This window comes from Gasterosteus aculeatus, chromosome 5 (genome assembly GCF_964276395.1).
Source record: "Gasterosteus aculeatus chromosome 5, fGasAcu3.hap1.1, whole genome shotgun sequence".
NCBI classification, from domain to species: Eukaryota; Metazoa; Chordata; class Actinopteri; order Perciformes; family Gasterosteidae; genus Gasterosteus; species Gasterosteus aculeatus.
The window spans coordinates 7,339,770-7,367,269 of NC_135692.1; the positions used below are offsets into that span (position 1 = coordinate 7,339,770).

General features: G+C 46.8%; 1 protein-coding gene across 2 annotated transcripts in view; it reads right to left on the bottom strand.

Annotated features, from left to right (window-relative positions):
• Window positions 1-27,500, bottom strand: part of snx29 (sorting nexin 29) — an 83,726-nt gene that overhangs the window by 13,480 nt on the left and 42,746 nt on the right. For both annotated transcript variants that reach the window (XM_040176634.2, XM_078102875.1), the window contains exons 16-19: window positions 18,732-18,848; window positions 18,043-18,098; window positions 17,573-17,654; window positions 3,447-3,587 (exon numbers count right to left, since the gene is read on the bottom strand). In XM_040176634.2, the coding sequence (XP_040032568.2) occupies window positions 3,447-3,587; window positions 17,573-17,654; window positions 18,043-18,098; window positions 18,732-18,848 (396 nt within the window). The remainder of the gene's footprint in view (window positions 1-3,446; window positions 3,588-17,572; window positions 17,655-18,042; window positions 18,099-18,731; window positions 18,849-27,500) is intronic.

The following is a 27,500-nucleotide window of genomic DNA, read 5'->3' on the forward strand; positions in this document are numbered from 1 at the left end:
CGCATGGGGAAGTAAGACTTCTACGGACTTAAATCCACAGCAGAGCTGCAGCCGTGTTTCCCTCGCAGCTGTCAATCATTCTGCGCGATGATGAAACAGAGTGTCATTGTCACGCAATGGTGTGAGTAGAGTCTGCTGCTGTGTGTGTGTGTGTGTGTGTGTGTGCGTGCGTGTTGCTCTACTACCTGATCTCAACTGACAGTTGGCACGTTTCATCCTTTTCCGGAGAGAACCGCGGCAGATATTCACGGCGCGCGTCGTTAAACAGCTTTTGATGGTCTCATCGTTCGCCACACATCATAGCGAGAGGCCCCGTGTGTGTCTTAAAAATAAGCTTTTGGGGAGAGAGCGCCGTAACCAAAGTGTCCCTTTGTAACGAATGAAAGCGCCAAAGAGGTGAAAAAAAAATGGAAACTAAAAAGAAATAACACGTGAGCAGACGCGGAGGCACTGGAGGAGATGATGCAACGCAGAAGCACCTTTCGCCAACATTTTGCTGTTTACGTTCATGTTAAATCCCAAGATCAACAAATGGAGGTTGAGTTAAAGGGTGTAGAAAGTAGAAATACATGAATTACAATGATCCTCGGACCATCATCTGCACAGACGGTAAGCAGGACGGTCGGCTGGTATCTGGGACTGAACGAGTGCAGCTCGGGATCGAGGTCACATGGAGTAAGGTTGAGTTTCTTGTTCTAGTTATTTTTTCCTTTCTTGTTTCTTTCACGTGCCATTTCTGCAAGAACACCTGCTCGGGTCCGACTGCAGCTTCACCGAGGCTTTCGGGGAGTTTATTGGATTTACAGGAACCAATTTCATACCCAATTAGGACAAAGTGGCTGCACAGAGATTGCTGAGAAATTGGTGTAGTGTTTCCCCTCCCGATGAACAAAGGGGGCGCCCCGTCCGATAAGTTAGCGTCACTTAAAACATACTCAATAAGTGAAACAACCCTATCCAAAGTATCAGCTCCTTGTGTGGGGGGTGAAATATCTCAGCAGGCTTCCTTCCTGCAGCAGCTTTCCTCCCTTCCTCATCTTAAGAAGAGCCGAGAAACGCACACCGACTGGATGGAAATAACAGGGAAACGCAACACACACACACACACACACAATCAACACACCGGAATATACTAAATGCACACACACACAGAGCCAATGAAACACACACTCACAACAACTGCTCTCTCATGCTGTGCTGCTTCAGCTTTCAGAGAAATTCATGTTTTGCACAAAGACACACACACACACACACACACACACACACACACTTCACCAATCTGGTACTTATCTTTGAGCTAAAAAGCCCTCCACCTGCTCGCTCATTCATTTCCGTCAGGTCTCCACGGCCTTGAGGTCGGTTTTCTTTGTTGGCAAGTTCCTCTAAAACTTCTGCTGCTACAGCAGCTCATTTGAGACGTCTGAGGTCACGATTACAGTGAATTCATTTTACAGCTTAAAGAACCTCATGAAACACACCAGCTGGTTGTGCTTTAAACCGCATCTATACTCCGTGCGAGGCCGCTGTTAGAGGAATGTTCAAAATGTTGATCACGAGACTCTTAATACATATATAACATATCTAATAATCTAACAATACAGAACCCAAAACAACACCACGGGACACCACACGTGGTGCATACGGGATGCAGCTGATGGATGATCCGATGATATCGAGTGAGTTGGAAGAAAGGATCGGAATGCCAGCTGCTATTTGCAACATTGGATTATTTCCTCTTGCTCCTCTTGACACGTTGAACCAACCACAACAAATACCGTAATTGTGACCTGAGCTTGAGCATGCGAGCGCCTGCAGGTTTGTTGAGCAACAATCCTTTTGTGAGACGTGATGTCTTCATGCGACTGGGCCTCCCGTTAAAGAGAATAAACAAGGCAGGGAGGTCTTCAGCTTCTGTCGACATTTTAGGCTTTAGTCTTGACCTGGGAGACAAACTGACAGGGACGCTGGTCTCCACAGTGCACACCTGATGACACCGTCATTGAGGGCCGGTGTATTTGTGGGGTAATAGAAACTGTTAATGGAGGGAGTGGGCGCGGAAGGGACCTCGAAAGGCTTTTAAATGAATCTACTTCGAACAAAAAGACAATCACATGATGGCAAACACAGGAAAGGGTCATTTGGGAACATAAAGAAGATGAGACGAAGACAAAGAAACGGCTCCATGAGCGTGTGACGTATCATGAGAACAAGAACCTGGTAGACGAGAAGGTCTACTATTCATGCGAGTGTTATTAATAACGATTGAATTACCACTACAACGTGGCAAACACGGAAAATCACACAGCTCGGCACGCACGCCCCCGCCGAGTACACCTCCACCACACCGCAGCGAGGTCACAGACAACGGGATGGAGTCCGCTGTTAAGTTACTCAGGTGCGTGCTGGTCTCCCTGGTGGCAGAGAGCCACAAAGCCGCCGCCGCCTTCGGTGTGGTTACTTCCTGGAGATGGTGGAGAACCAATAATTCACACACGCTTGCAGCGTAAATGGGCTTTCAGAGAGCTTTCCAGGACACAATGGCACGGAAGCCTTTGATAAGACACACACAACCTCTTCTCACAACCGCAGCACCTGCACATCGGCGCTCAGCCCCTTTTGTAGCTGTGACGGCGCACGTGTCTTTGAATGTGGGGAGTCGGGCCGGTGTCAAATCCACCAAACCAGAGAAACGGGGTCAGAGCGAAATTATCTCCCAAATGTTGGAGGGAGACGGAGGAGAACAGAATGAGGGAGAGCGGGGAGAGGGGGGGAGAGGGGGAGAGAGGGAGAGAGGGACAGAGCGATCTCCTGGTAACTAGACAGGTAAGTGAGCAATAGAGACGTGTGGTGGAGAGGAGGGAAGAGGGAGGCTGTGCGTGTGTCGAAGGAGGAACAGGGACTTCTTCGCTGCCACTCTTTTGGCCGGCATGCCTCTTTTTTTGTGTGGTGTGGGGACGGTGTCCGCGTTCACTGCAGCCTCCCTATGAAGGAGGAGCTTAGCAACCACCACCAGGCGCAGCGCGTCAGCCGAGCTTTGGATTCGTCCACACTGGCGGCCGTGGTAAGAAATAAACTTTAGAGGGCGGCGTGTTGAACCGATCCGAGACGCAACAGCAAGAGTCAGGTAAACATTAGCTGAAATGTTAGCACGTCCAGCTACAGCTTAATGCTCTATTTTATTTTGTGCAACAACCCCGGCAACTACTGCAGTCACACTTTTTGTTAGCAACCGAAGACCCCTTGACTTTGAGAATAGGAAACTTTGCCTGATGTAGCCATAGAGGGTGTGGTTAAGACCCCTTTATCAAGACCCCATTGAAACGATTAACCTGGAAACCTTAATAAGACACCGGATTAAGTCACCCAAACGGAGGTTGGGCCCTTCGAATTGTTGGTACCGTTTGACAGATGCTGTAACCGCTCCTCAGGAGGAACGCGCAGCTCACCTTGTTCCCGATGGCCTTCTTGGGGGGGAAGTTGAAGGTGTCCACCTGTGGGAACTGGGTCCTCAGGTGGTTGTGGAGCTCCCTGAACTCGGTGTAACGTCTGTACACGTTCCACTCGTTGTCCAGGATACGGATGTACACCTGGGGACACAACACCACCACCATCATCATCATCATCATCATCATCATCATCATCATCATCATCATCATCATCATCATCATCATATACGACACAATATCCTCAAACATGAATGCAACGACGAACCAAAACCCGTTTGAGAGGCTGACAAAACCAGAACGTATTTATCAAATATGCAAAGAATTAGTTAATAAAGTTAATAGAAGGAACAGCTTGCTGTTCTGTATTCTGTCTTTTTTTTCTCTTCACTTATTTGCAACTGAGCTCTTACAGAGCTTGACGATAAATTAATGAGATGGGTGAAAGAATGACGTCCTTGTAAATGTGTCTTTTCACTTAAATGCTATCGACACACAGCAGAGGAGGAGACGGTCTGGCTATAGGCGCGGCGGGGGGGGCGCCGCCATTTTCATGCACCATTAGCTGCTTTATTCAGACTCTCAAAAGATAGAGGGAGCCGACGATGAGCCCATTACAGGGAAGAGAGCGAGAGACGGCTCCCGTTTTCACAGTGGAAAGCAGCGAGAGGCGGCTTGTGAGAAATTAATTCCAAGAGAAGGTGCCCAACAACCGAAACACACACACACAGTCTAGATTCAGGTACATAAAAACAGAAATGGATTTTTGAAATGGACGAATCTGAAGATGAATGTTTGGTAAACAAGTATCAAAGCTGTAGAAAAAGTTTTACGCCGATACACGCTGTTGAAGTTAATATATCAGTGGAGACTCTGAACCACTAGCAGAACGGACCAAAAGCGGCAGGATCACATAAGTCCTCAGGATACATCCTCTTGGGACCATGAATCAGTGGGTAAAATATCACATTGATCAAATATCAAGTTTTCTGGCCATAAACGTATAGACATTGTGACGATATTGGAGGGTTGACTTTCACAAATGATTTGCACGGTGTGATTTGTTATCAATAATAATCAGTGTAACGTGTATATGAAGCCAGTTATGGAACAGCTGAAACGAAGTGAAACCGTGAGAAGACCTTTGCCATGTTAAAATATTACAATGTATAACATATCACTGTATGAAGCCAGGTCCTTACGACCCCTTCATGGACTGTCCTTCTAATAGGACATTTCACGTCATTTCGTGTGCTTTTAAGAGGTGCAGTCAACAAACAATCATACATACCACGCTGCAACGAGCCAATAATGACGGGTGCTTTGTATTTTGATTTCACCGAGTGCTCTTGTGTCAGCGTATATGCTACTGTGCAAGTCTACGCTACTGGAAAAAACATGGAAAAATGGGACATCCTAGAGAACAATTAAGAGGAGACTGCCAACGGGGGCTTAGTCAGCCGTCCTGAGTGCCTCGCAGACAGACACGTCTTGACGCCGGTGATGTTATTACAAGGAAAGTGAAAATGTCTCCTCACAGTAGCTGAATAGAATGATTTCAGGCCGTGTACCATCATTTAAATGGATACCCACTAAGTGGGCAGTGCTGCTAATCCGAGGCTGGTGTCCAATGGTTTTTAATCACACAACAGAACAATGCACCGCGGGGCTTTTGACCTTTGAAAGCTATGAAACGCTGGTGCGAAGCTAAAGGAGTCGTTTCCACCCCGGACACACGGGAACCTGTGTGTACGAGGAGCAGCAGCTGCCCGGAGGAAGGACCGCTCATTCAGCGGGGGGGCTGACGAGATGGGAGCAGACAACTCTGCTAATGGACGGGGGACTTGTCATCTCAGCATTTTGTGTCCGACCCAAAGAAGCACATCAAAGTTTTCACCAACTTCTTTTTTGCAAGCTAGGTGAAGGACTTTGTGTGTGTGTGTGTGTGTGTGTGTGTGTGTGTGTGTGTGTGTGTGTGTGTGTGTGCGTTGCCGTCTCGTAGGTTAGTGTCCGGCTGACTAAACTGGGTCACAACAAACTCCTCATTCAAGACGGATCAAAGAGATTTGACTTTGAAGTTTTCTGAATGAAGACATTCTGCTCCTGAAAGATGACCAGAAATCAAACAACTCACTCATCAAGTCCGGCATCTACAGGTACATTTTATTTTTCCACATGCAGCCTGGATGAATATTGTGCTATTTAAAACAGTCTTGTCCCACGTGTTAAATGAAAGATAAGCACTATTGTACATAGTCCTTAGTGCACATACGGTGTGGCCTGCTTCAAAGACCATGCGGCACGTGCCGCATGTTGTGCCGCATGTTGTGGTGCATGTTGTGCCGCATGTTGTGGTGCATGTTGTGCCGCATGTTGTGGTGCATGTTGTGCCGCATGTTGTGGTGCATGTTGTGGTGCATGTTGTGGTGCATGTTGTGGTGCATGTTGTGGTGCATGTTGTGGTGCATGTTGTGGTGCATGTTGTGGTGCATGTTGTGGTGCATGTTGTGGTGCATGTTGTGCTGCATGTTGTGGTGCATGTTGTGGTGCATGTTGTGGTGCATGTTGTGGTGCATGTTGTGGTGCATGTTGTGGTGCATGTTGTGGTGCATGTTGTGGTGCATGTTGTGGTGCATGTTGTGGTGCATGTTGTGCTGCATGTTGTGGTGCATGTTGTGGTGCATGTTGTGGTGCATGTTGTGGTGCATGTTGTGGTGCATGTTGTGGTGCATGTTGTGGTGCATGTTGTGCTGCATGTTGTGGTGCATGTTGTGGTGCATGTTGTGGTGCATGTTGTGGTGCATGTTGTGCCGCATGTTGTGCCGCATGTTGTGCCGCATGTTGTGGTGCCTCGTGTTCCTGTCTGCAGTGTGTCGCTCAGCGAGCTCAATCCACTTCACGCCATCCCGTTGGCTTTCTCGTTGGCGGCAGCACACACGGCTAACAGCTCTCTCCTCCTGACTTAACATAAAAGTGGTCTTTCATTATCTCGGCGAACAATCTCGGCGACATCCAAGCTTAACATCTTTGAATATTTTGAGCAGCGGGACTTTTGATTTCTCCAATAAAAGCCGCCTTCAAAAAGGGGACAGGGCTTCTAATCACGCTTCAGAGGGACCTCACGGCAAACGGTTGATGGGTTTGGGCAGTCATTAAAAGATCAAATGTGATGGACACACTCTTATTGTCTGTATTTAAATGGCTTAAGAGAATATCTGAGAAAGCATTACATTGCTTTTGATGAACATATAACCTCAATGACTCAATAGAAGATGGAAAATTCACTTTCATAATCAAAGTATCAGCAATTTGTGACATAAAAGACAGCTTTCCTTTTATAGTCGGGAAGCTCTGTAATTTTTCCTTTGGTGTGTACCGACTTTTGCCACAAAAAGCCCCCCCCCCCCGCCCTGCCCCCCATCGCAGACGCTGTATTCAGCTTAAAACATATTTAAAGGCCTAAAAAAATAAATAAGTCATGTTAATTAATGTAAAGAAAAATTATTATTAATTGCCTCCATGAACAACAAATAAATGGGACAATAAGTTGTGTATTTTTTAATTTATTTATTGATGTTTGAATAATGGTATTTATTTATCTATACATACCTCCATGTAACTTGCTAAGGCTAAATGAATGAAAGTGATTAAAGCCTCTGATTGGTGCCTTCCAGCAGGACAAGTTCAGTATTCAATTTGATTATTAAATGAAATCATTTTTGAGGGAGCAAAATCAATTGTGTCAATTTATTTAAGCGTTCAATTATATAATGATGATTTCCCGTCCCATCGATCGAGCATCATCACATAAAAAGGAGTCTGGGGGGAAGTGCTCAGTGTGAGTCTAACTGTCTGCAGCGTGATCACAGAATTGAGGACCCAAAGTATTTTTATTAATAAATAATGCCAACAACATGAAGTGGACAGTTAACATTTTTTACAGCCCCCTAAAAAAAGATCCGGAGTCTTAATGCTATTTAAATCACAGAACTTTTATGTCCCATGTGAACATCTCATTTGTTCTCGGGTTTTGTTTCTAAAAATATGAACACGGCGCTTTTTGTTCTTCGCACTCAGATCTGTGGTGTCATTGGAGACGGGCGAGAGCGTCGTCGACCCCTCCTCCGCTCTGTGGGTTAACGTCCTTCCGCTCATTGATCATTCATTTTACCAATCAACGTCAGACGTGATGTGTAATGTGTTCCCAGCCGCCTCGGATGTGAAAGCGACGAGCGCGAGCTCTGCCTCGTTCCTTCAGACGCTCTTTGACAGACGCCGGGGGGGGAACTGAGTCCCAGCCTTTCAGCGGTAGAACCCCGCATGAAGCCGAGGAGCAAAGTGCACGCAGGCCGAACCTGCGCCGCTGTCTCCCGGCACGACTGGCTCCTGAAGAAAAGAGAACCGACGCGCCGCGAAATAACGGCGGGAATAAGGAGCTGAAACAGGAAGCCTGTGAAGGGATAATTGCGGCCTTTTCTTTGCTTGACATGAGCCTGGCTCTCAGCCGGAGGGAAATCCGACGAGCCGGTGGAACAAGGAGTAGGTGTGAGGCAGAGTTGCCAGAAAGCTCCGGTGATAATGACGTCTCGCTCTCTCTTTGAAAAGAAACCGGCCCATTGTTCTCCCGTCCGACCGGGCGAGTTAACTGCAGCGGATGCAAACCCATTTCCGGGCACCGCGGGAGCCCCGCGCAGAGCGCCTCGCCCCCGCCGCTGGTGGGCGGACGTCTTTCGTTGACCCGGTTGGTGGCGTGACCGAGCCCGCCGGTGTTTGGAGGCAGCCATTTTTAAAAAACACAACTAAACACAATCCATCGGCTTCTGAGCTAAACGAAAGAAACGCAACACCGGTTGAAGGTGTTGATCGAACCAGAAGGAAGCAAAGAGTAACAAAACAACAAAACACGGCAGGGAAAGCGATACGCGCCGCAGCCTGGAAGAGCAACGCGGCAGAAGGGCGTCTTCTAGGGGACCGAATGAGGTGATTCAGGTCCAGCCAGAGCCGAGGCAGCGGAGGCTCTCGTCAGCCCGCTGACTCTCCACACATCAGTGTGTCCGGAGAGAGGAGACGAGCACAGAAACACCACCAACCACACTTTGAACTTGAACCGCCAGACAGAAAAAACGATGGTGGGCGTTAAATATGAGCATGGAAGCGTTTAGCTTCCAGACATCCGGGTTCCTGCCTCTATCTCTGCCCCAAAAAAATTACAATCACCAGATATGAGAAAAAGGGAACAAAAAGTCAGTTTAAAAAAATATATAAATCCTCCGAACAGGAGGAATGTAGAAAAAAATGGCTTCGTAAGAAGCACTTCGAGGTCCTGGAGTGGCCAAGCCAGTCACCAGATCTCAACCCCATAGAAAATCGACAGCCCCAAAACATCACTGCTCTAGAGGAGATCTGCATGGAGGAACGGTGTGTGAAGACTAACAGGAAACGTTTGACCTCCGTCATTGCCAACAAAGGGTATATAACAAAGTATTGAGATGTACTTTTGTTATTCACCAAATACTTATTTTCCACCATAATTTATCAATAAGTTCATCAAAAATCAAAAATGTGATTTTCTGGATTTCTTTTTCTCATTTTGTCTCTGATAGTTGACGTGTACCTATGATGAAATTACAGGCCGCTCCAATCTTTTTAAGTGGGAGAACTTGCACCATTGGTGGCTGACTAAATACTTTTTTTCCCCACTGTATGTACAGATACTTTAAATAAAGTGTTTGGTGACAAAGTTTAATACACAGCAATAATTCTTTCGAATAGGCAAATGAGTTTTACTCTCCTGTTGAGGAACTTGCAAACTGCCGCCACGAAAAACATCTGTAATAAGTTTGTGGATCGTGATCGTGCCTGAAAATAAGGGTGATACAACGGTTTTACCGTATCACACCCCCTGAGGAGGAGGAGGAGAAAGAAAGCCGTTGGAGGAGTTAAGAGGAGGAGCACAAACCAAGGAGGTTTAAAACGAGGAGCAGCTAGAGTTGATCCTGTGAAGTAACAAGAAAAATGGGTGGAAGGTCAAGAAAAGGAAGCGTGTGGAGGAGGAGAGAATGTTGTGGGTGAGAAACCTTCTTCTGATGAGAGCACTCGCTTTTTAATGATTAAATGAATATAATGAAGTTAAGCAAAACAGCTTCTGACTCCACTGTGAGCGACGGAGCAGCGGGCGACACTCAGCAAAATAATCCAAGGAGTTCCGTTGCCAATTGGAAGCGAATGAAAGCTCCAAAGCTGCTTCAGCCAAAACACCGCGGAAAAATACTGCGTGCTTTTGATGATCCTGATTCGCGCCTCCAGAAGAGTTGCAGGGGGACTTGGTTTGTACTTTAGATAACGAATAACTACTCCCCCGTCTGCCGATGAAGGCTGAGATATTTATTTTGAAAGACAACAAAAGAAAGAAGAGTCGTTCGCGCTCCTCAGCGCGTCCTACACCATCTGTCTGCGCTCGGGGGAGTTCGCCTGAGCTTCGAGTTCTTAAATGCTGAGAAAGAAAGACGGCCTTCCCTCAAATCTGCCTCGTTGGTCACCTTGACTCCCACAGCAGAAATACGGAGTTACTGCGTGTACGTTCAAGTGACCAAAAGGATAAAACGTGGTTTATGAATGTGTGTAATATTGCATCAGTCTGTGGGATTACACGGAGGATCCTTCTCATTAAAATGTAATGAGTGAAAATAGGAGACAAAGGAGGTTGTTTCCACACATTGTGCTGACTACCAGAGCTTCTCCTGCGACACCAAAATAAAACAAACCTTAAAGGGGAAGGATATTCTGTTTCCTATTCCACTGTTAGAAATGAGGAATATGTCTCAGACAGCGCTGCTTCTGCTACAGATCCCTGAGTGCATAATGGTGCTATTGAAGGAGTTTTGTAGGAAATGGTTTCCTGCATACAGGACCCAAAATAACACATGACACAAACACAGTATCCAACATAATCACCAGGTGCGTTAAGAAAAATCCCGTTTCACGTTCGAGTCGTCATGTGATCCATTGGCAATGTAGAAATAGTGATGATTTAGGGCCCGAGATTAAAAACAAATTGAAAATGACGAGCAGGCGGCCTACAGTCAGAAAACGTTGAGGAGATAAGGGACAAGTACAGCAGATGATAAATAAATGCAAATTAAAGTCAGCATAATGAGGAGATTTTGTCGGTACGATCTTTCTAATTCGCAGCAGCACTTGATACCACGTTGCCACGTGCAACAAAAGGTGTGAAGCCACACGCAGTAATGACGGTAACCACTCATTCAGAAAGCTGAACAAAGAATCCTGCAGTGTGGTCACATGGCTTTGTAAAAAGCACAACGGAAAAAATAACAGCTTTATTTTATTTTTTTTCCCCTCCTAAGAGACAGCGTTCACTTCACCAGAAGCTTTTTTTTTTTTGTTTTTTTTAATCACTTGAAGACTGCGCACTCGTTCTTTAAGAAGAGACCAGCGGGAGGAAACCACATATCAGCTCTCGGCTTCTCAGCGAGCGGCTACCTTGGAAAAACACGCTCCTCATCTCCACCTTTTATCACAATTGCTTCCCTGATTTCTCTCCTCTTTAACTCCCACGTTCTGTCAACTCCCCCCCCCCCCCCGGGTGGGAGACTGCCCTCCTCCATACTACTGAATGAGTCCAAGCAGACCTGAATGAGCCTTGAGGAAAAGAGGGGAGGAGAAAGCAGAGTGGCGGGAGGGGAGGTGAAGCATGACAAAATGGGTAAATATAAATGGAGAGGAACATGGGTGATGTCGCGGAGGGTGAGGGGGGGGGGGGGGGGGGGGGGCTCTAACCCAGCATCTAATCCGAGGTTCTGAGGCTAAAGCAGACAACACTCCCTCCAAGGGGAAACACCTTCACCAGCCCGATCCCGATTCCACCGGCCTGGAGGGCCCCCACCGACCCCCCCACCGACCCCCCATTTCCACCAGTTAACTGCGCGCCTTTGAAGTTGGGAGGGCAGCTTGCTGATGAAGTGACTCCGCAGGTCTTCGCCGCGTTAAGCTGGAGTGAGATCCAGCAGACGTGGACAAAAAGATGCAGCAAGATGAAATAAACGGCGGCATTTTCATCAGAAGAGTAGTGCAGGGCATGGATGAAAAAAATGAAGAAGTGATGGACTGTTCAGAGATGCAGGGCGGCGTCGCACTAGGCAGTAGAGTGCAATCTACTGCCTAGTGCAGCGGTCTGCTCAAAGTGGCCCATATATATATATACACATATATATATATATATGTGTGTATATATATATATATAACGATATGATATATGTTTTGTTAAATGGGTGCAGTGTGATCGAAAGGGTTTAAAAGGTGTTTTCCTTTAACCTAAACTCTAGAATAGCAACAACATAAAAGTACACTCTTCTCTCCATTAATATTACATACCGCTATGCTGCGTGGGCTTGAAAAACAGTTAATACAGTTTGATTACTTCCTGCTTGGGATTACCGGTCTCACAAGGCCAACCTAATTTAATTTACCATCAAGTATTCATATCTATAAACGTTCAGGATCATTTATGCTGAATTAAAGGGGTGTTTATTGCAGACATATTGTACTGCACTATACGGTGCAGGCTCTTAAAGTGCCCCCCCCCCCCCTCACACTTTTACAACATATGTCCATCAACAGCTACGCATCTTGTTATAGTGCCATTGAACAACACACTGGACCTAACCCCCCCCCCCCCTCGCCTGAAGTGTCTGAAATGGAAACGTAGAGTAAATCACGCCGGCGCTGCTGGCCGTGCTGCGGTGAAAGCAGCCTCTGCGTCTTCCCTGGGGGGGTTTATTCCACGACTGACGATCGTAATTATCACCACCATCATTGTAAAACATTCATCGTAGCCGTCATCAACAGAACAGTTATCTTCCTCTGTCAACAGCCAGCCGCTCAGAACCATAATCACTCCGGAGCGCGTCGGTGACGAGACGTGCACGGGGAGGAAAAGTAGCACACAAGATCGTCTACATTAACTGCGTTAAATCATTTTAAAAACTAAAAAGAAACATCTACCTGTCTTGGAATGCGATCCCTGCACACACACACACACACACACACACACACACACACACACACACACACACACACACACAGTTCACTTTAATAGGTATGGATGAATAATCTCATCTGCATTGCTGAAGTGACCCGCCACCCTTCAGCCGCAGCCTCTGGCTAATCACAGAGACTCACACTGAGCCCGTCTGGAAGTGAAGATTTACGCCGTGGCAGCCAGTTTCCCCCGGCTAACCCGGGGCCATATCTAATGGCTAATATGGAATTTAAAAAGGTGCAAACACATTTCCCGCCTTGCATTTCTTGCAGTGCAGGCGAGGTGCACACATCTGAAAGAGTGTCAAGGAAGAGGCCTCAATTATTCAGTGAGTGGCGGATTTATGTGGTTTCATATGGTGCATATTAAAGGCTTTTGGGGGGAGAGGGGGCAAATGGTTTATATAACTGCTCTTAATTGGGACCTTCTATCGTTGTGTGCAGACGGCCACGGCTAAAAGGTACCGCGCTGTGACTGGAGAAGAGGACATGCGGAGGGATCGCGGAGGTAGGAGGAGGAAAGCGTGAAACGTGCGCCGGCTTTCTTGGACTTCCGACGTCTCCTCAATCTCCTGAATGGAGCTCAGCCGTCCGTAACGCAAGTGTGAACGACGGAGAGAGAGACGGGAACGGAAGGAGAAGAAGTTACGACGGCAAATACCCGGCCTCATTAGCATAAGCAAAACAGTGAGCTGACGACTTTGTGTGGAAATGACGTGCGCTCGGCTTGTAGCTGATCAAAGAGATTTGCTCATGCGGGATGTATATGCACATGCATCTGTCAGATGCGTATGTAAAACAGCCGGTGAGTCGCGGATCAGAGGTGCTGCTACTTCTGCAGCCGCTCGCTGCATGGCTCGGCATTGTGACGGATGGAAGTCCACGCAGAGGATCGGAACATGTGGCGTTTTGTTTTCCAGTCTTCGTCTCACCCGGAAAGTGGTCCAAGGACAAATTTGTGATTGGTGACGTCGAACAACATTTCTCTCCTCCTCCACCCGTCGAAATGCCCCCTTTGGCCCATGGAAGTCATCACCGGGAGCAACCACACCTTCTCAGCCTGTCTAGGAATGGACAATGACTGGGAGGCGATCGGCAAAAGAGTGGGAAAGGGAAAAGGGGCAAAAATGGAAGACTGATTGACGAGACGGGTAATAAAGGAGAGAAAAGCGTTGGAAGAGGAGCTGGAGAGATGGATGACAACGAGAGGCTTAAACCACAACCGAAACTCTGTATAGGGGCACTGTCAAACACCTGGAGCCGCGTAGCGTGAAACATGAGCTGGACTTCAGAGACCACCAGAACCAGCTGCAACTTTAGATTGCATTCGTCCCGGTGTCGCGCTCTTCTCTCACGGCGACCAGGTCGGAACAAACCAACTGGTGCGCGGGACGTGCCAATCCGAGGAGGCAACGCAAAATACATTTTTTTTTTTTACATCATTTTGTCGCTGCAATCCATCCGAAAGCTTTCAAGACTTAATGGTGCCAGAAGATGGACAGCGGAACACATCCTTTAAAGACGTTGGGATATTCCAGGGCCTGGATAAAAGGCCCAAGTACTGAAGAAGAACTGGCAATCCAACCAACAGCCGAGGCTGCCATCTCTGGATCCATATAGCTCTCGCTCATTTCTCTGCTGTCAAGTTTAAGCTAATTGCGTTACTGCGGACACAACTCCACAGCCCCCAATGTCCTGGTGAGCTTCTGGCTGATGCTCTTTTCGCAGCACAATGCCAGCCAAAAATAGGCAGATAATGAAAACACAGACACTCCTGCACTCACGCTTTCTTTCCTCCTCTAGTGATAGCCGCTATTGTTGGCATTGTGTGGGAGGGAGACACTGATTTGCCGTGGCCAGAATAATTCTCTCATTACGAGTTCAGAAGGGGAGAAAAGGCACAGGGAGAGGGATGAGGGCCCGGAGCCACGGCGTGCCACAAAAGAGCAAAAAACCCGACTGATAATGGAGCAAATCCATCAGCGTCTCGCTCGCCATCCGGGGCCGTTTCTCGCCATCCGTCCCACAGGCCTTGCTGAGCTTCAGACGGCCGTCATTTCAGAAGGATAAGACAGAAGAGGAAAGTGACTCCGAAAGGAGAGAGAAAATGGGCTACAAGCGGTCTCGACGCCGCCACAACGCCGCGCAATCTGGCCAGAGGGAGGCGGGGGAAATCGTTGGGAGGGATGACGTAGGGTGGAGGAGAGAAGAAAGCCAGCCGAAGACATTAAGCGAGTCACACCGTGAGCCGTGGCTTTGGAGCAGCCCTCCTTGCTCTCTGCGGGTGACTTTAGCAGCAGCACAGAGCCGTTCGTGCGCTTATTTTCAACCACAAGGTTGCTGTGACCTAACTTAGGCTCCGTCGTCTAAAAACCCATTCCCCCCCTCGACCCTCCCTAAAGCCTCTGGCTCCTGCTATGGCTGATTGCTCCGATCATTGGTTCAATTTCGCAGGCATATGCAAGTGTGTGTGTGTGTGTTTGTGCACGTGCATGAATGACAAAATGTCTATGAACACATTTGTAGGCTTTAAAGAGGGCCCTCACTTCTCCGCAGGATGCGCTTTAACAGCGGTCTTTAAGACTGGTGGCTCTGGGTTCAATCACCATAACAACCTCACCTCAACAACAATGTCGGCGGTGACCTTGGCCATCCATTAGCCTGTCAAAGAACAAAAGCCGCTTCCATAGGGAGCGATTAGACGAATATAGCCCTGGGAAGTGAAGTATCCAATACACCAGATGGGCTGCGTTTTATACCAGCTCCAGGGCTGCACGGCGTGTCTCACAGGCCGCTATTGAGAGCGAGAAATTAGGCTAAATCGGTGAAACACATGGGAAATATTCAGATTTGATGTTGGAGGCAGTCCAAGAATGAGAGACTGCAGGTGGACACTGATTAATGCCCAAAGCGGGGTAGATATAAGCTCACTCCATATGTTCCTACCGCGAACCAAACCGTTATCATAGCGGATTTCCTCCGGCAAAACATTGTTTATCAACCCTCATGGAGATATTGGTGTTTTTATTTTATTTCATTTTCTTTATCGCCGTATTGGAGATGGAGCCAACATCAGCTTGACGTACAAAAGCATACTATTAATCACAGAACAAGTTAGAACCAGAATTTTTATTCCAGTTTTAATAGAATATAGCATATATAGAATATAGAATATATATATATATATATATATATATATATATATATATATATATATATATCATTTTATTCATGTTTTGTTCACCTCAAGACATCCAATTTCTGGCTTCCATCTTTATTTGAGTCAGGAAAAAGAGGCACAACTCATGGAACATATTCAAAATATTCATCACACAGCAGGCAAAGCTTTTTTGCATCTCGACAGGAGTTTGTTTTGAAGGAAATCAGATGCCTAGCTCTATTACTCAAAAGGTAATACACAAGAGGCCACATCACTCTGCAATGAATAATCTAAAACTGTGCTTCCATGACAGCGCCATTACAATGCATTTCCTCCCACTGCATGAATGAACTCCTGAAATTGCAGGGAACAAGTCCAAACCCAGTGGCGTAATATCACGACGTGAGCTGCCTTCCGCACAAGCATTTCACCACCGCCGACAGCAGAACTATTTCAAATTGCTTTCATCACACGTGTTGAGAAATGCGCAGATATATTCATCAGCGTGAGCGCTTGAACGAAACGACAGGAGCGACGGGGAGGAAAACAATGCGCCTCATTTGTCATTGTTGCGGCCCCGTCCTGTCCGAGTGACGGAGATAATTCCACACAAAAAGGCGCCGGGCGACGCTCAGCTGGAGGCCGGAGTGGTGGATTTACCTCCACGGTGTCGGGTCACCTGTATGGTTTCCCCTGAGTAACGTGACAGCCGTCCGTCCTGGCTGTGTGTGTGCGCTTTGTTCGGTCAAGTGCTGCAGCGTTTAACTGTGTGTGTGTGTGTGTGTGAAAATGTCTAACCTGCATTTGTGTCAAAGTACCTCTGAGCAGGTATGTGTGGGCTTGTATGTGTGTGTTTCCTTGTGCCTTTGTGTATTCCACTCAGTTAATGTTACATTAGTACTTCAGCACACACAGTCTCCCTGTGTGTGGAGTGTGTGTGTGTGTGTGTGTGCGTCTCACAAACAAACCAATGCGACCGAATGTGTGTGTTCGTGTCTCACAGGGGGGGACTGGTGGACGGCTGCGGCGAGGGAGCCGGAGAATAAGACCTTGTTAATGTGACAGAAACAGTAAAAACAGTCACCGAGGGAGCGAGCCGCCGGTCTCCACTCTGCTCGATAAAACTAGAAGCGGCAGTTTGATTTGTTAAGGCTGCTCTTGAGTTCAGTTCCCAACACACCGGAGTGAGATAAGCGCTCGGTGCAACTGGAGCTCGGCTATAATCACTGTGAATACATCAAGTGGTGATGAGAGTTGATAACAGAGGGGAAAAGACCGTAGCGGGAAGTGGAATCAATATTTGTGGATTGGATGTAAAAAAAAGTTTTGTTGAGGTACCAATCAATAACACAGTGTGTTTCGTTCGTTGTTATCACAACCAATCTGACTGACAAGCCGATCGCTTGATACAAAATCAAACTTTGGGATCACGTGTCCTACTCTGCCTCCGATTGGTTGGTAGTCTTGGCCTTTGTTGGAATAGTTGTGGTGTGAGGAGTGAGATTGGTTACGGTTTTAGCGATTAATCGAAGGAGGAATCAGGCAAAAAGTCCCTTGTATGTCCAGTGAAGTGTCCCGTTGGACTTCTTGACAACCGAGCGCAATGATGCTAATCAACACTCGCGATGGGCTATTAATGCAAACTTTAAGGCTTAATTATCTCCATGCTTGCTCATTTGTTCCCTCATTGGCTTTATGAACCTGTCACTTCATCCCTCCTTGGTTTGTTTGGTTGAACTCAAACTAATTGATAGATAAAAGCATTTCGTTGCTTCAATGTCTTTGTTTTCAAGGGGTTCCATGTCCGGTGAAGTTGTTTCCTACATAAACCAACAGCGAGCAGAAGCCACGTGCCCTCATGTGATGCTGCGCTTGGAAAGAGAAGGAAGAGGCGAGACATGGGGTGTACCTGGTAGACGTGGTAGGCGTTGGAAGCTCTGCCCTGCAGGAACACGGAGGGGATCCACACGTTGATGAGAGCGCGATGAGCCCTGAGAGACACACACAAACAGTCCTTACTGCCGCCGTCATGATCGTCTTAAGCATCATTATCACTGAGACGGCAAAAAGGTTTGTCTCTGTGCTCGGTGTTCGTCTTATGCTTGGACAGCTGCAGCAGATTACAGCTCGCTCAAAATATCATTCTGATCGGAGAGTAAAAGAAACGAATGCGTATATAAAATCAAGCAGGGCTCAATATTTGTTCTCAGGTAAACGCGAGGAAGAATAACTTATATTGCAGATGGATGAAGCGTTGTTTGTAAGACACAAAACAAGATGAACTGCGAGGGTGAAAAAAACGTAAGGAATGAAAAGAGGGAAGGTCGGAGGAGGACAAAGTGAGGGCGAGCGAGTAATGGAGCAGAGAAATATTCTTACGTCTCAAAATCTGACAGGCTGGGGTCCTCTGACGTCTGGCTTAAATCACCTGGAACCTGGAAAAGAAAAGAGGGGCAGCTTGATGAGAAGTGGGGGGGGGGGGGAGAGAACCCACACCGCAATAAACACGCAGGCGTCTGATACGTAATAGATTCCATAAGAGGTTCTTTAGACCCTCGCGGTACTTCTGCAGTTATATGGGGATAAAAACGGGATCATAGAGGAGCTAACTAATTTGTATAAGCTGAACCTGTTTTATAAAAGTCATGAATAAACAGCTAGAATAGTTAGCCGTGTGTGTGTCCACATTGCTAAAGCTCTCCTGGCCACGGCCTGATGCCGGCGTCCAATCTGTGCTTGTTGTTATTGTAGAGGTCAGGACCACTTTGAAAGTAAGTAACTTCTAACAAGTCACTCCTACAGAGCATCCAACATAAGAGGTAGAAAGGTGTGAACGGTTTGATAGACAGTTCTTCTCGAGGGCAGAAGTAACACAAACATCCCACGGATGTCCAGTGAAAATGCAGTTGATTGTTATTGGCAGTCATTGACCGCAGAGAAAAGTGAGAAGAGCAACACGGAAAAAACAAACCGGGAGATGAAAATCAAACAAAATCACAGGGAGGAGAGTGGACGCACGGGGGGAGGCATCGCAGAGTGTGTGTGTGTGTGTGCGTGCAGTGACTCACCGGGCCTCTCAGGTCAATGAGTTCCTGTCTCATCTGGACAATGAGGTGGTCTTTGGCCATGAGGGAGCGGTACAGGCGCTCATTAAACTCAATCAACTCACCGTGCATCTCGGCCACCTGCAGCACAAACACACGGGCACAAAATACACACCAAGGCACTTAAATTAATCATGCTGTAGAACGTTATACATATACATACATACATATTATATTTATATATATATATATATATATATATATATATATAAAGTAAAAATGGGCAACAGGAATATATATATATATATAGCTTGAACCATCCAAATATACAATTTTGGACTGAACCACTCCCGGTGATGTAATGATGTACCGTAATGTATGCTGGCGGAGGGGCAGATTCTGGGAAACGGTCAAAAACCTGACAGAGAGGTAAGGGGGGGGGGGGGGGGGGGGAGGTCATATTGTAAGCAGTCGGACTCCTGATCAATTCTCATCAGCTCAAACTAACCTTGACGTTGTGTTATTCACATCCGTGTGTATGTGGAAATATGAGTGTGTGTGTGTGTGTGTGTGCGCGGCCTCTCTACCTAACCATGCCAGACAGTGTGGACAGGTCTCGGTCAGGTGACTGACAGCTGTGCTGTATGGAGGACACCTGCTGTCACATCCGTTTGGGCAGAGCGCCGTCTCCGGCTGACAGGTGAGCCGAGGCGCGCCGGCCCCCACCGCCGGCCCCCCACCGCTTCGCCATCCTATTCAGGGGCCCATTTAGGAGCCCACCCGCCGCCGCAGAGGCTCCTGGTGCAACAGCAACAGCCATGGTGATCATGATAAACTAAACGGCGTTGTGGCAAAGTGGCTTTCAGTTTTACACCCAAAATCTTGGGACAATTTAAAAGGTTTCACACGCACACATTCACATGTACACAAATAAATAGTAAGCTTTGTTCAATTTACAATTTAGATGTACAGTATAATATAGAATATAAACTAGAGGAATATAAGATAAAAAATAAAGTGCACAAGCGAACAGGTAAATTCACAAGACTTAATACGCTGGCATATTGATGTTGTGTAAGACAGACGCTCCGCGCGTGGAGCCTTCGCCCCCCCAGTTATTCCAAAGCACGGTCTGAGCCAGCTGCTGTGAGGTTTCACGAGAACACATTTGATCAATGTTTCAAATTGCTTTTAAACAATTCGGTGGATTCAGTCTTTGCCGGCGTTATTGAAATAGTTTCAAGCCTCCAGTTGCCATGACAACCTCATTTTCTAAAATACGGAGAGCGAGGCTCCAGAACATGTGTTGTCCCCGCCTCTGGAGCAGACTGCCTCTTGGCCAAATAATAACAAATATGTCTCCCTGTGGAAACTACATTCTGAGAGCTCGGCCCACTGGGCCAGAGGGCAAAGCCAAAAGCACACATTGCTGCAGCGTTAAAGGCTGGTGGTGCGTTGAACAAAGAACACTTGTCATTAGAGCGGCCTTCTTTCTCGTAAATTGCTGACTTTATGGTAGCAAAATGATTTCTTTTGTTCCAGTTAATTTGCAACAATTTATAATATATTCTTGGAATATTACGTGCAAGTATATACTTTGACCTGCGGTGGTCCTAATGTGCCGTCCTATAGACAGATTAATTAGATTATAATAGGAATATTAAGAATATTAAAAACATGAGACAAAAAACGCAATTACATTGAACTCACAAGACAATGCTGTGCAGCAAAGCTGAGAGAGAAAGTGCTTCATGCCGCTCGCTCTGTCTTTGTCTCTCTGAATTAACTGCAGTTCAGACGTTATTAGGTGAATAATGATGTGTGTATCCTCAGGCAGGTAAACACAACCTGAGCTCAAAAGGCTGTGATTCCACCAAAGCATTAACTAAATTAGTTTCAAGTCGAGAACTTTTTGAAAGGACTTCAATCCCCTTCAGCGAATTAGAGCTAAACTTTTTGAAAAAAGAAAAAGAGGTCTGCACGCATCTCACACAATGCTGCAAAACAACGGAGGTATTTCACTTTGAGGAGTGAGCATCAACCTCGTGAGTGATGCAAACTGAGACCACGGGAGTCATATTTGATCAAACTGCTGAGTCTTAACAACAGGATCACTCAAGGCCGCGCAGCGATAAAACACAGCGGACGGTAATATAAGCACATAAAAACCTAATAGATAAATATCTTGCCGTCGCGTTTGCTGTCGCACACAGTGGAGTGTGTGTTTGTGGTCTAACAGGCACGTGTCGCATCCTGTCATCCCCCCCCCCCCCCCCCCTCCGAAACGCCCAACGTCATTCATCACCTCTTACGATTTGGCCCCCACAACTCTTAAATAGGACATTATAGAATACAAAATGAATTTGAAGCGTGAAGAAACCCAATTAATTCTCAGGGAGGGAGCGTTAATCAGTCATAAAGAGTCATACGAGTGTGTGTGTGTGTGTGTGTGTGTGTGCGCGCCTGAAAGTACAGTAGTGTAGAGGGAGTGCGTGCGTGCTAATTCTACACACCAACCAGTGGCTGTGTGCGCGCCAGCGTGGCCGATGCGTTTAATCAAGTTCACCTTCTTAACGGGGGGGGGGTCGTGCCTGCACCTCAACATGCGACGGTATCGGCTGGCTTTTCGGCCCCGCGTCATCCGATAACTGTCTGCAGGACGCGGGCTAATAGGCGCACGGACATGACAAAGCATACACGCAAAGGGCTGCGGACCACGGCAGCTCCAGAGACTTCAGCTGAATCGGTCAGGTTCAGAGTTTAGTTGAACCGCACAGAACGACGCAAACGGCAAAGACCGGAAACAGCGAGACGAATGAAAGCAGCGGCTAAGGAGGTGGAATTTGTTGCATGCAGAGCGATCGTAGGATGTGTCACTGACACACTCGCAGCCTGAGCAAAAAGGTGTTTCTTTTGAAGGTGACGGACCGGCTCACAACATCCTCCAAGCCAGTGGAGTTTCAGGTTGGAACGCTTTTCGCGACAACCAGAAGAAAAAAAAAAAAAAAAGGACAAGGAAACATCACAATCAAGCTGACAGCTCAACAAGGCAGCAGCATCTTAAAGTTAAAATGGGAAGGAAGTACCATGTTCTTGTCATGGGTTACCATGGCAACTTCTCTGAATATACCGTAGTAAGTATATTGTAAAATGTCATTACTAGTGCTACGGGACAATGATTTGATAAGTGTGTTCGTCATTTCAGATGCATGCAGGCACACGCATGCACGAGGCTGCCTGCTTTAAGCTGCGGTAAGGTGACAAGAAACGTAGAGACGTGCCACCAAAGTACCGGGAACCTTTATTTAGCCTCAGATGAATTGGTTATTTTGCTGCAATCAACTTAACGGTGACCTACATTTTCATTGGATCTAGAGCAAAGATTGGGTACGAGATCAAAAAGGATTGTGCAAGGAAACCTATACTTCCCATTGGTATATATTTTTAATTAAAAACTTAAAACTTGACAATGTTTTTTTAATGGCCTCAGGGTCTCTTTGCAAATTACGTTTTCAATGGAACAAATATCACTTTCTGTGAAAATAACTACGGTGAAAGGAGATCTAATGCGGTGATCCGCCCCCGCCGTGGTTATTAATGACAGATGTACGACATTCGTACAGCCCACAGTAAACGCCAACGTCTACGCCGGTTGTTCCCTTCAAAGAAGAAATTGTCATCATTTAAAATCATGCATCTTAAAGAGGAAATACCAGGCCCAGTTTCCATTGGTTGCAGCAGGTAGACTAAACAGTCCCTTCGGGACCAATCCAACAACTCGCAGGACGCAAAAATAACAACACAGCTACACTGCTGAGTTTAAATGTTAAATGTTCATGTTATGATGTGACTGAGAAACGGTGGGGGGGGGGCACAGCAGAGCCGTGGGAGACAATCGGTCGCGCAGGTCGGGTTGGTGTGATGCAACCGCTCGGCCCTGCTGGAGTCATCACAGCTAACTGCTACCAGGGCGACGCCGACCGCACGCTCGCTCACATAAACACCCAATTTCACACCCTCAGAAAACCCAACGCCCTCCTTCATCCATCTCCGTCAGAGCCGAGCTGATTAAAAAAGGCGCAGAAAGCCCTGGCTGCACATTGTGCATCCTGCATGCGTTTATATTGTTAATCTACTACGGCGCATCAGTGTTTACGATAAGCACGTCAATCGATTCTCTCTGTCTACTGCTCGTGGTGAGATTAAAAAGAAATACTCTTTCAAACAATCATTAAATCATTATTTTGATGTCTTTCTCATTACTCTTTTATATATGAATAAATCATTCCATGACTCTGTTCTCACATGCTTCTCTAAATACTAATCTAGTTCCTGTATCAATATTATATTTGAAGATATTTCATGTAATACTTCCTACTGAACATCAAGCATTTATCTAAAGAATTACAAGTTCACATCTGCAGAATAGCTTATTGTGCGCTGTGATGTTGCATAGGAAACGATCCTCTTTCCGGTTTGTTTTCAGGGCAGAAGGGAGACCTGGTTCATTTAAACATCAACAACCTCTTAAACCGAGTGAGACCTCAACCAGAAAACGGACGAAACTGGGTTGTAAATGTAAATGCAGCTCGTGTCTCTATCTGGGTTTCTGACTCACTTCAGCACAGCTGCTCCAATAAGAGACGAGGCTGAGAGACGGGGCAAAGAAAGAGGAGGAAAAAGAGGGTGAGAAAGGACCAATATAGACATCACAAGCTGTGCTCTCCACTATGAACTGAGGTGGAGAACAAGAACGATACAAAGAAAGATGAGTTAAGTGTGAGCGCACAAGAGCGGCCAGATGGACCAGTGGAGAAGACAAAAATGGGTTATGTGAAGAAAAAAAAAGGCAAAATGTGGCTTGTGGTACAGACTCTTGGCTACTCCCGAATCACACAGCGAACTCCATGTGCACTCGGATCACACATTTTGGGGTTGTGCAGTGTTTTGACTTTGAAGCGGCGCGGCGATGACAATGTTAAAGTACAGTCTGTCAGCTTTAATTCGCCGGTGTTTTCATCACAACCGGATGAACAGTGAGCGAGCTGGAGCCTCCTCTCCAAGCATGCTCTCCCGGTGCGGGTGACACAAGAATTCAGACGTATTGAGATTAGGTTTGCTTTCCTGAAGCAGTCACTTCCACTATCGAGGGCCTGCATTTAAATATACACCGACAGAGCTTTGCGAGTATAATGATCCACTTTGCTTTGCCACAGCCAGAGAGCAAGCATGCCGTGTGTTTCTCTGCTGTGACGTTGTAGCATCCCAGGCTAACCTGAAGTAGCACGTCCACGGCGAGCGTGCTGCCATCAATGCACGAACCATATAGTTTGTTTAATGCTCACAGCTTTAGCCTCCATGTTTGCAGTATAGATGTAGACAAACGAGTGCGCTTGATTAGCCACAGACGACAAAAACGACTTGCAAAAGTTGCCATTGCAGGTGACAGAATTAAGAGCCGTGGGCCAGAAAAGGCCTTTTATTTGGGTCTAATCTCACTGCAAGCGGAAATATGAGCTGCACTCCACATGCATGACTTCAGAGTAGCTTAAACATACATGCAAATCCTCCAAGCTACAAGGCAGAGGGACCTTACGTTTTAATAGTGGTGAGATGACTTTACTGCACTGTGGGTCTTTAATAATTCATACGCACAATTAAATCGCCACAAATTTTAAGTTAAAAAACGCCATTGCATTACGCTTCTTTCTGGTGTTACCGTTGTGAACATGGCTACGTGCGTACACACCTGCAATCATTTAAATAAAGGACAATTTAGTGAGCTCATGAACAGATTTTGTGCACAGAGCACGGCTTTAAAAGGAGACTCACCTTTATTATTCCGAGAAGAATCGCATGCATTATGCAGCGTTTTGTCTTTTGAAAGGGACACGTTCACTTGCATTACGTCTCAAACACAACAGGCATTTCTGATCATATCCTCCCGTCTATTCACTGTCTCTTCTTCTTCTTCGAGGAGATTCAGAGAGACTCTGAGTCGCTGCCTGGTAATTGTTGTTCTTGTTCTTGATGCTGTTTATGGTTCATTAATGAGCTGGTGGATCAAAGGGAGAATCCCTGATCCCCATAGAGGTTCCGACCCGTATCTCTTCTCCATCCTCCTCTTATCGATACGACGCAGCAGATATCTATGAATAAAAACACCGCGGGAACCCAGAACACACAAAAAAAAGACCTGCTATAATTATAACTGCAGAGTCACAAGACTCCCGATGTCGTTGGACATTAATGGAGTTTGTTTACTGGGCGCCAGCCAGACGTCTGCTTAGCTATTTGGGCTCGGGTGCTGCAGCCTTTGGGCTACAGAGGAGTCACTTTACAGCGGCACAGTGTGATGTAACGAGCCCTCGGTTTGTAAAACTCAAGTCCAAATAACATAAATGTCCTCCAGCCTGTGTTATGGCTCACACATTTAGGCATCGTATCACATTTTGGTTCACAGGCCGAATGGACGAATTACATAATGTTAGTTTGCACAGTAATATTTTCCCATCGAGCGAATCCGTGTGATCTGCGCCCTAATTAGCTGGGTGGCCTCCCACTGAACGGGACCTTATTCACTCGATTGCCATCGACGGCGACCGAAAAAACATCTCGCATGCATCTTTAAAGCGTTTTCAATTCTTAATTCAGCGGCCAACTGAACGATCTGCTAAATCGAAGCTGAACATGTAGTTAAATATTTGTCGTTTTTTCTTCTTCATGAAGCTGAATGAATGCTTCTCAGTCCAACGAGTCCAGGGAGGAGCGTCTGTCCTGCTAAGAGGACGAGTTCATGCCCAACTTTCCCTCACTACTGGTTCGGTGTTCCTCAAAGAACCTCGGTGGACGCGTTTGCAGACGGGCACAACGCCACGCAGCGAAGCTGAAAATGCTTCAGCTGCTTCCATCGTGTTTCCTGTCGGTTCAGAACAGCGCGGCCCTATTGGGACGTGTTAAAGTGTCCTCCCACTCTGACAGCTTTTAAAAAAAAAAAAAAAAAACATACTTCGATCCCACATCCGTCCCGATTGGTGTGAGCAATCCCACTCCTCCGGACAGGACTCTGGACATCTGGTAGCGCTTCGCATTTAGCTTTCGCACCGTTGCAGCTGCGAGGTGAAGAAGTGACGGGCACGAAGGAGGAGGAAAGAAGGCGGGCAGGAGGAGAAGAAATGGTTGTGGAGTCATCAGAGGGTAAAAATAAACGCTCGAGTCACTGCGGTACATCGAGCTACGATCTTTAGCTGAGACTGAGCGAAGATGAAGAAAGAAAAAGAAAAATAACAGTGAAGGAAAACGGGTGGGAATAAATAAACGTGTGAAAGACGAGGATCACGGTTGTTGTTGTGTCACGTTAACGCAATCATCTACGGTGCGTGTGTTTGGACAGGAGGAGACGACCTGCGGGATCAAAACACCCCACATCTGTCCTCCTCGGGCAGTTGTTTAGCAACGTGAGGTTAAACTTTCTTCTCTGTTTCGAACGCGTGGCGCAGAGACACTGGCAGATGGGATGAGAAGAGCACGGGGCGCCTGGAGATTCGCCTCAAATAAAAACAAAGTCTAAATCGATAGCGTGCGTTAGCATCATTCAATTAAAACTGAACTGGGTCACAAAACGCGGACGTGTTTCCCCTCGTTAACGAAAGCCGAGCCCCGTCCAATATTTATTTGTGTCTGGCAGGCCCGTAGTTATTCAACAAGACCCGATGTGACATTTCCAAAAATCAATAACCCGGTGAGTCAGATTTTGTTTCCGCCGCTGAGGCCAGACAGCTGAATCAGGATCGCTGACAGCCGCTCATGTACATCGCACATCTTGATCCCCACGTCGGGGCGGTCCGCCGGGTGGACGCGCACGGACGCACGCCGGCCAGCTCCCTGTGGGAATCATGGGGGGCCCTTGAATGTCGTCCACAGAGACGACATTGCTCCCGTTCCCTGGGTCACTCGCCAAAACATCAGGCGGCCGCCGCGCGACTTGTTACACGTCGGGGGATTAGGGAGACGCGCTAAGACAAAGCGGCCGCGGGACCAGGCGACGCGCTGAAGAGCGATCGTGTCCCACACCGGCCCGCCGGGCTTTGCTGGGAAACCCCCCACCGATTGAGGCCGACTGCAAAGGCAAATGGACAAATAAATAAGTAAACACCGTTAAAAATGCACCACATATACATGTGCATGAATAAGTGAAAACATAGTTTGGGCCAAACACAGGCGGAATCCTTTTTTATTAACGGAATACAAAACCCTGGATGAATTATTCATGTGGACGCCTCTCACACCCCAGTAACCATTGGAGGAGACAGACGGCGCTGCGGTTCTCTTTTGACCGTGTCCCCCTCACGGGGAGCGTCTCCTCGTCCCTCAAACCAACAGGAAACTGGACGCGGCGGCCGGTGACGCTATGCCTGACGTCCAGTGGTTAGAGACCTTTAGCGTGCATCGATATCGATGTCTTTGAGAGCAACCTGCTCAGGGAATAGCTCTTGGTACTGTTTCAGATCAATGCGGCTGTGGAAAGTGACATTTTGTGTTTAATTTAGATGAAGTACCTTTGTGAGGATTTTTCTCCTGCAAGCATCTAACAAGGCCAAAATAACTTGTTGTCTAATTCTCCTTCCAAGCTTCCTGATAAACAAAGAATGGATTTCAAACTGAAGAATCAACTTCATTTGTGGAACAAGATGATCAACGTTTTTGTGTTGTGTATTTTGTTTGTTACTGAACATCATCTATATGCAGTCGCCACACTGAATGTAATTAATATATCTTTCACATTTAAGGGAA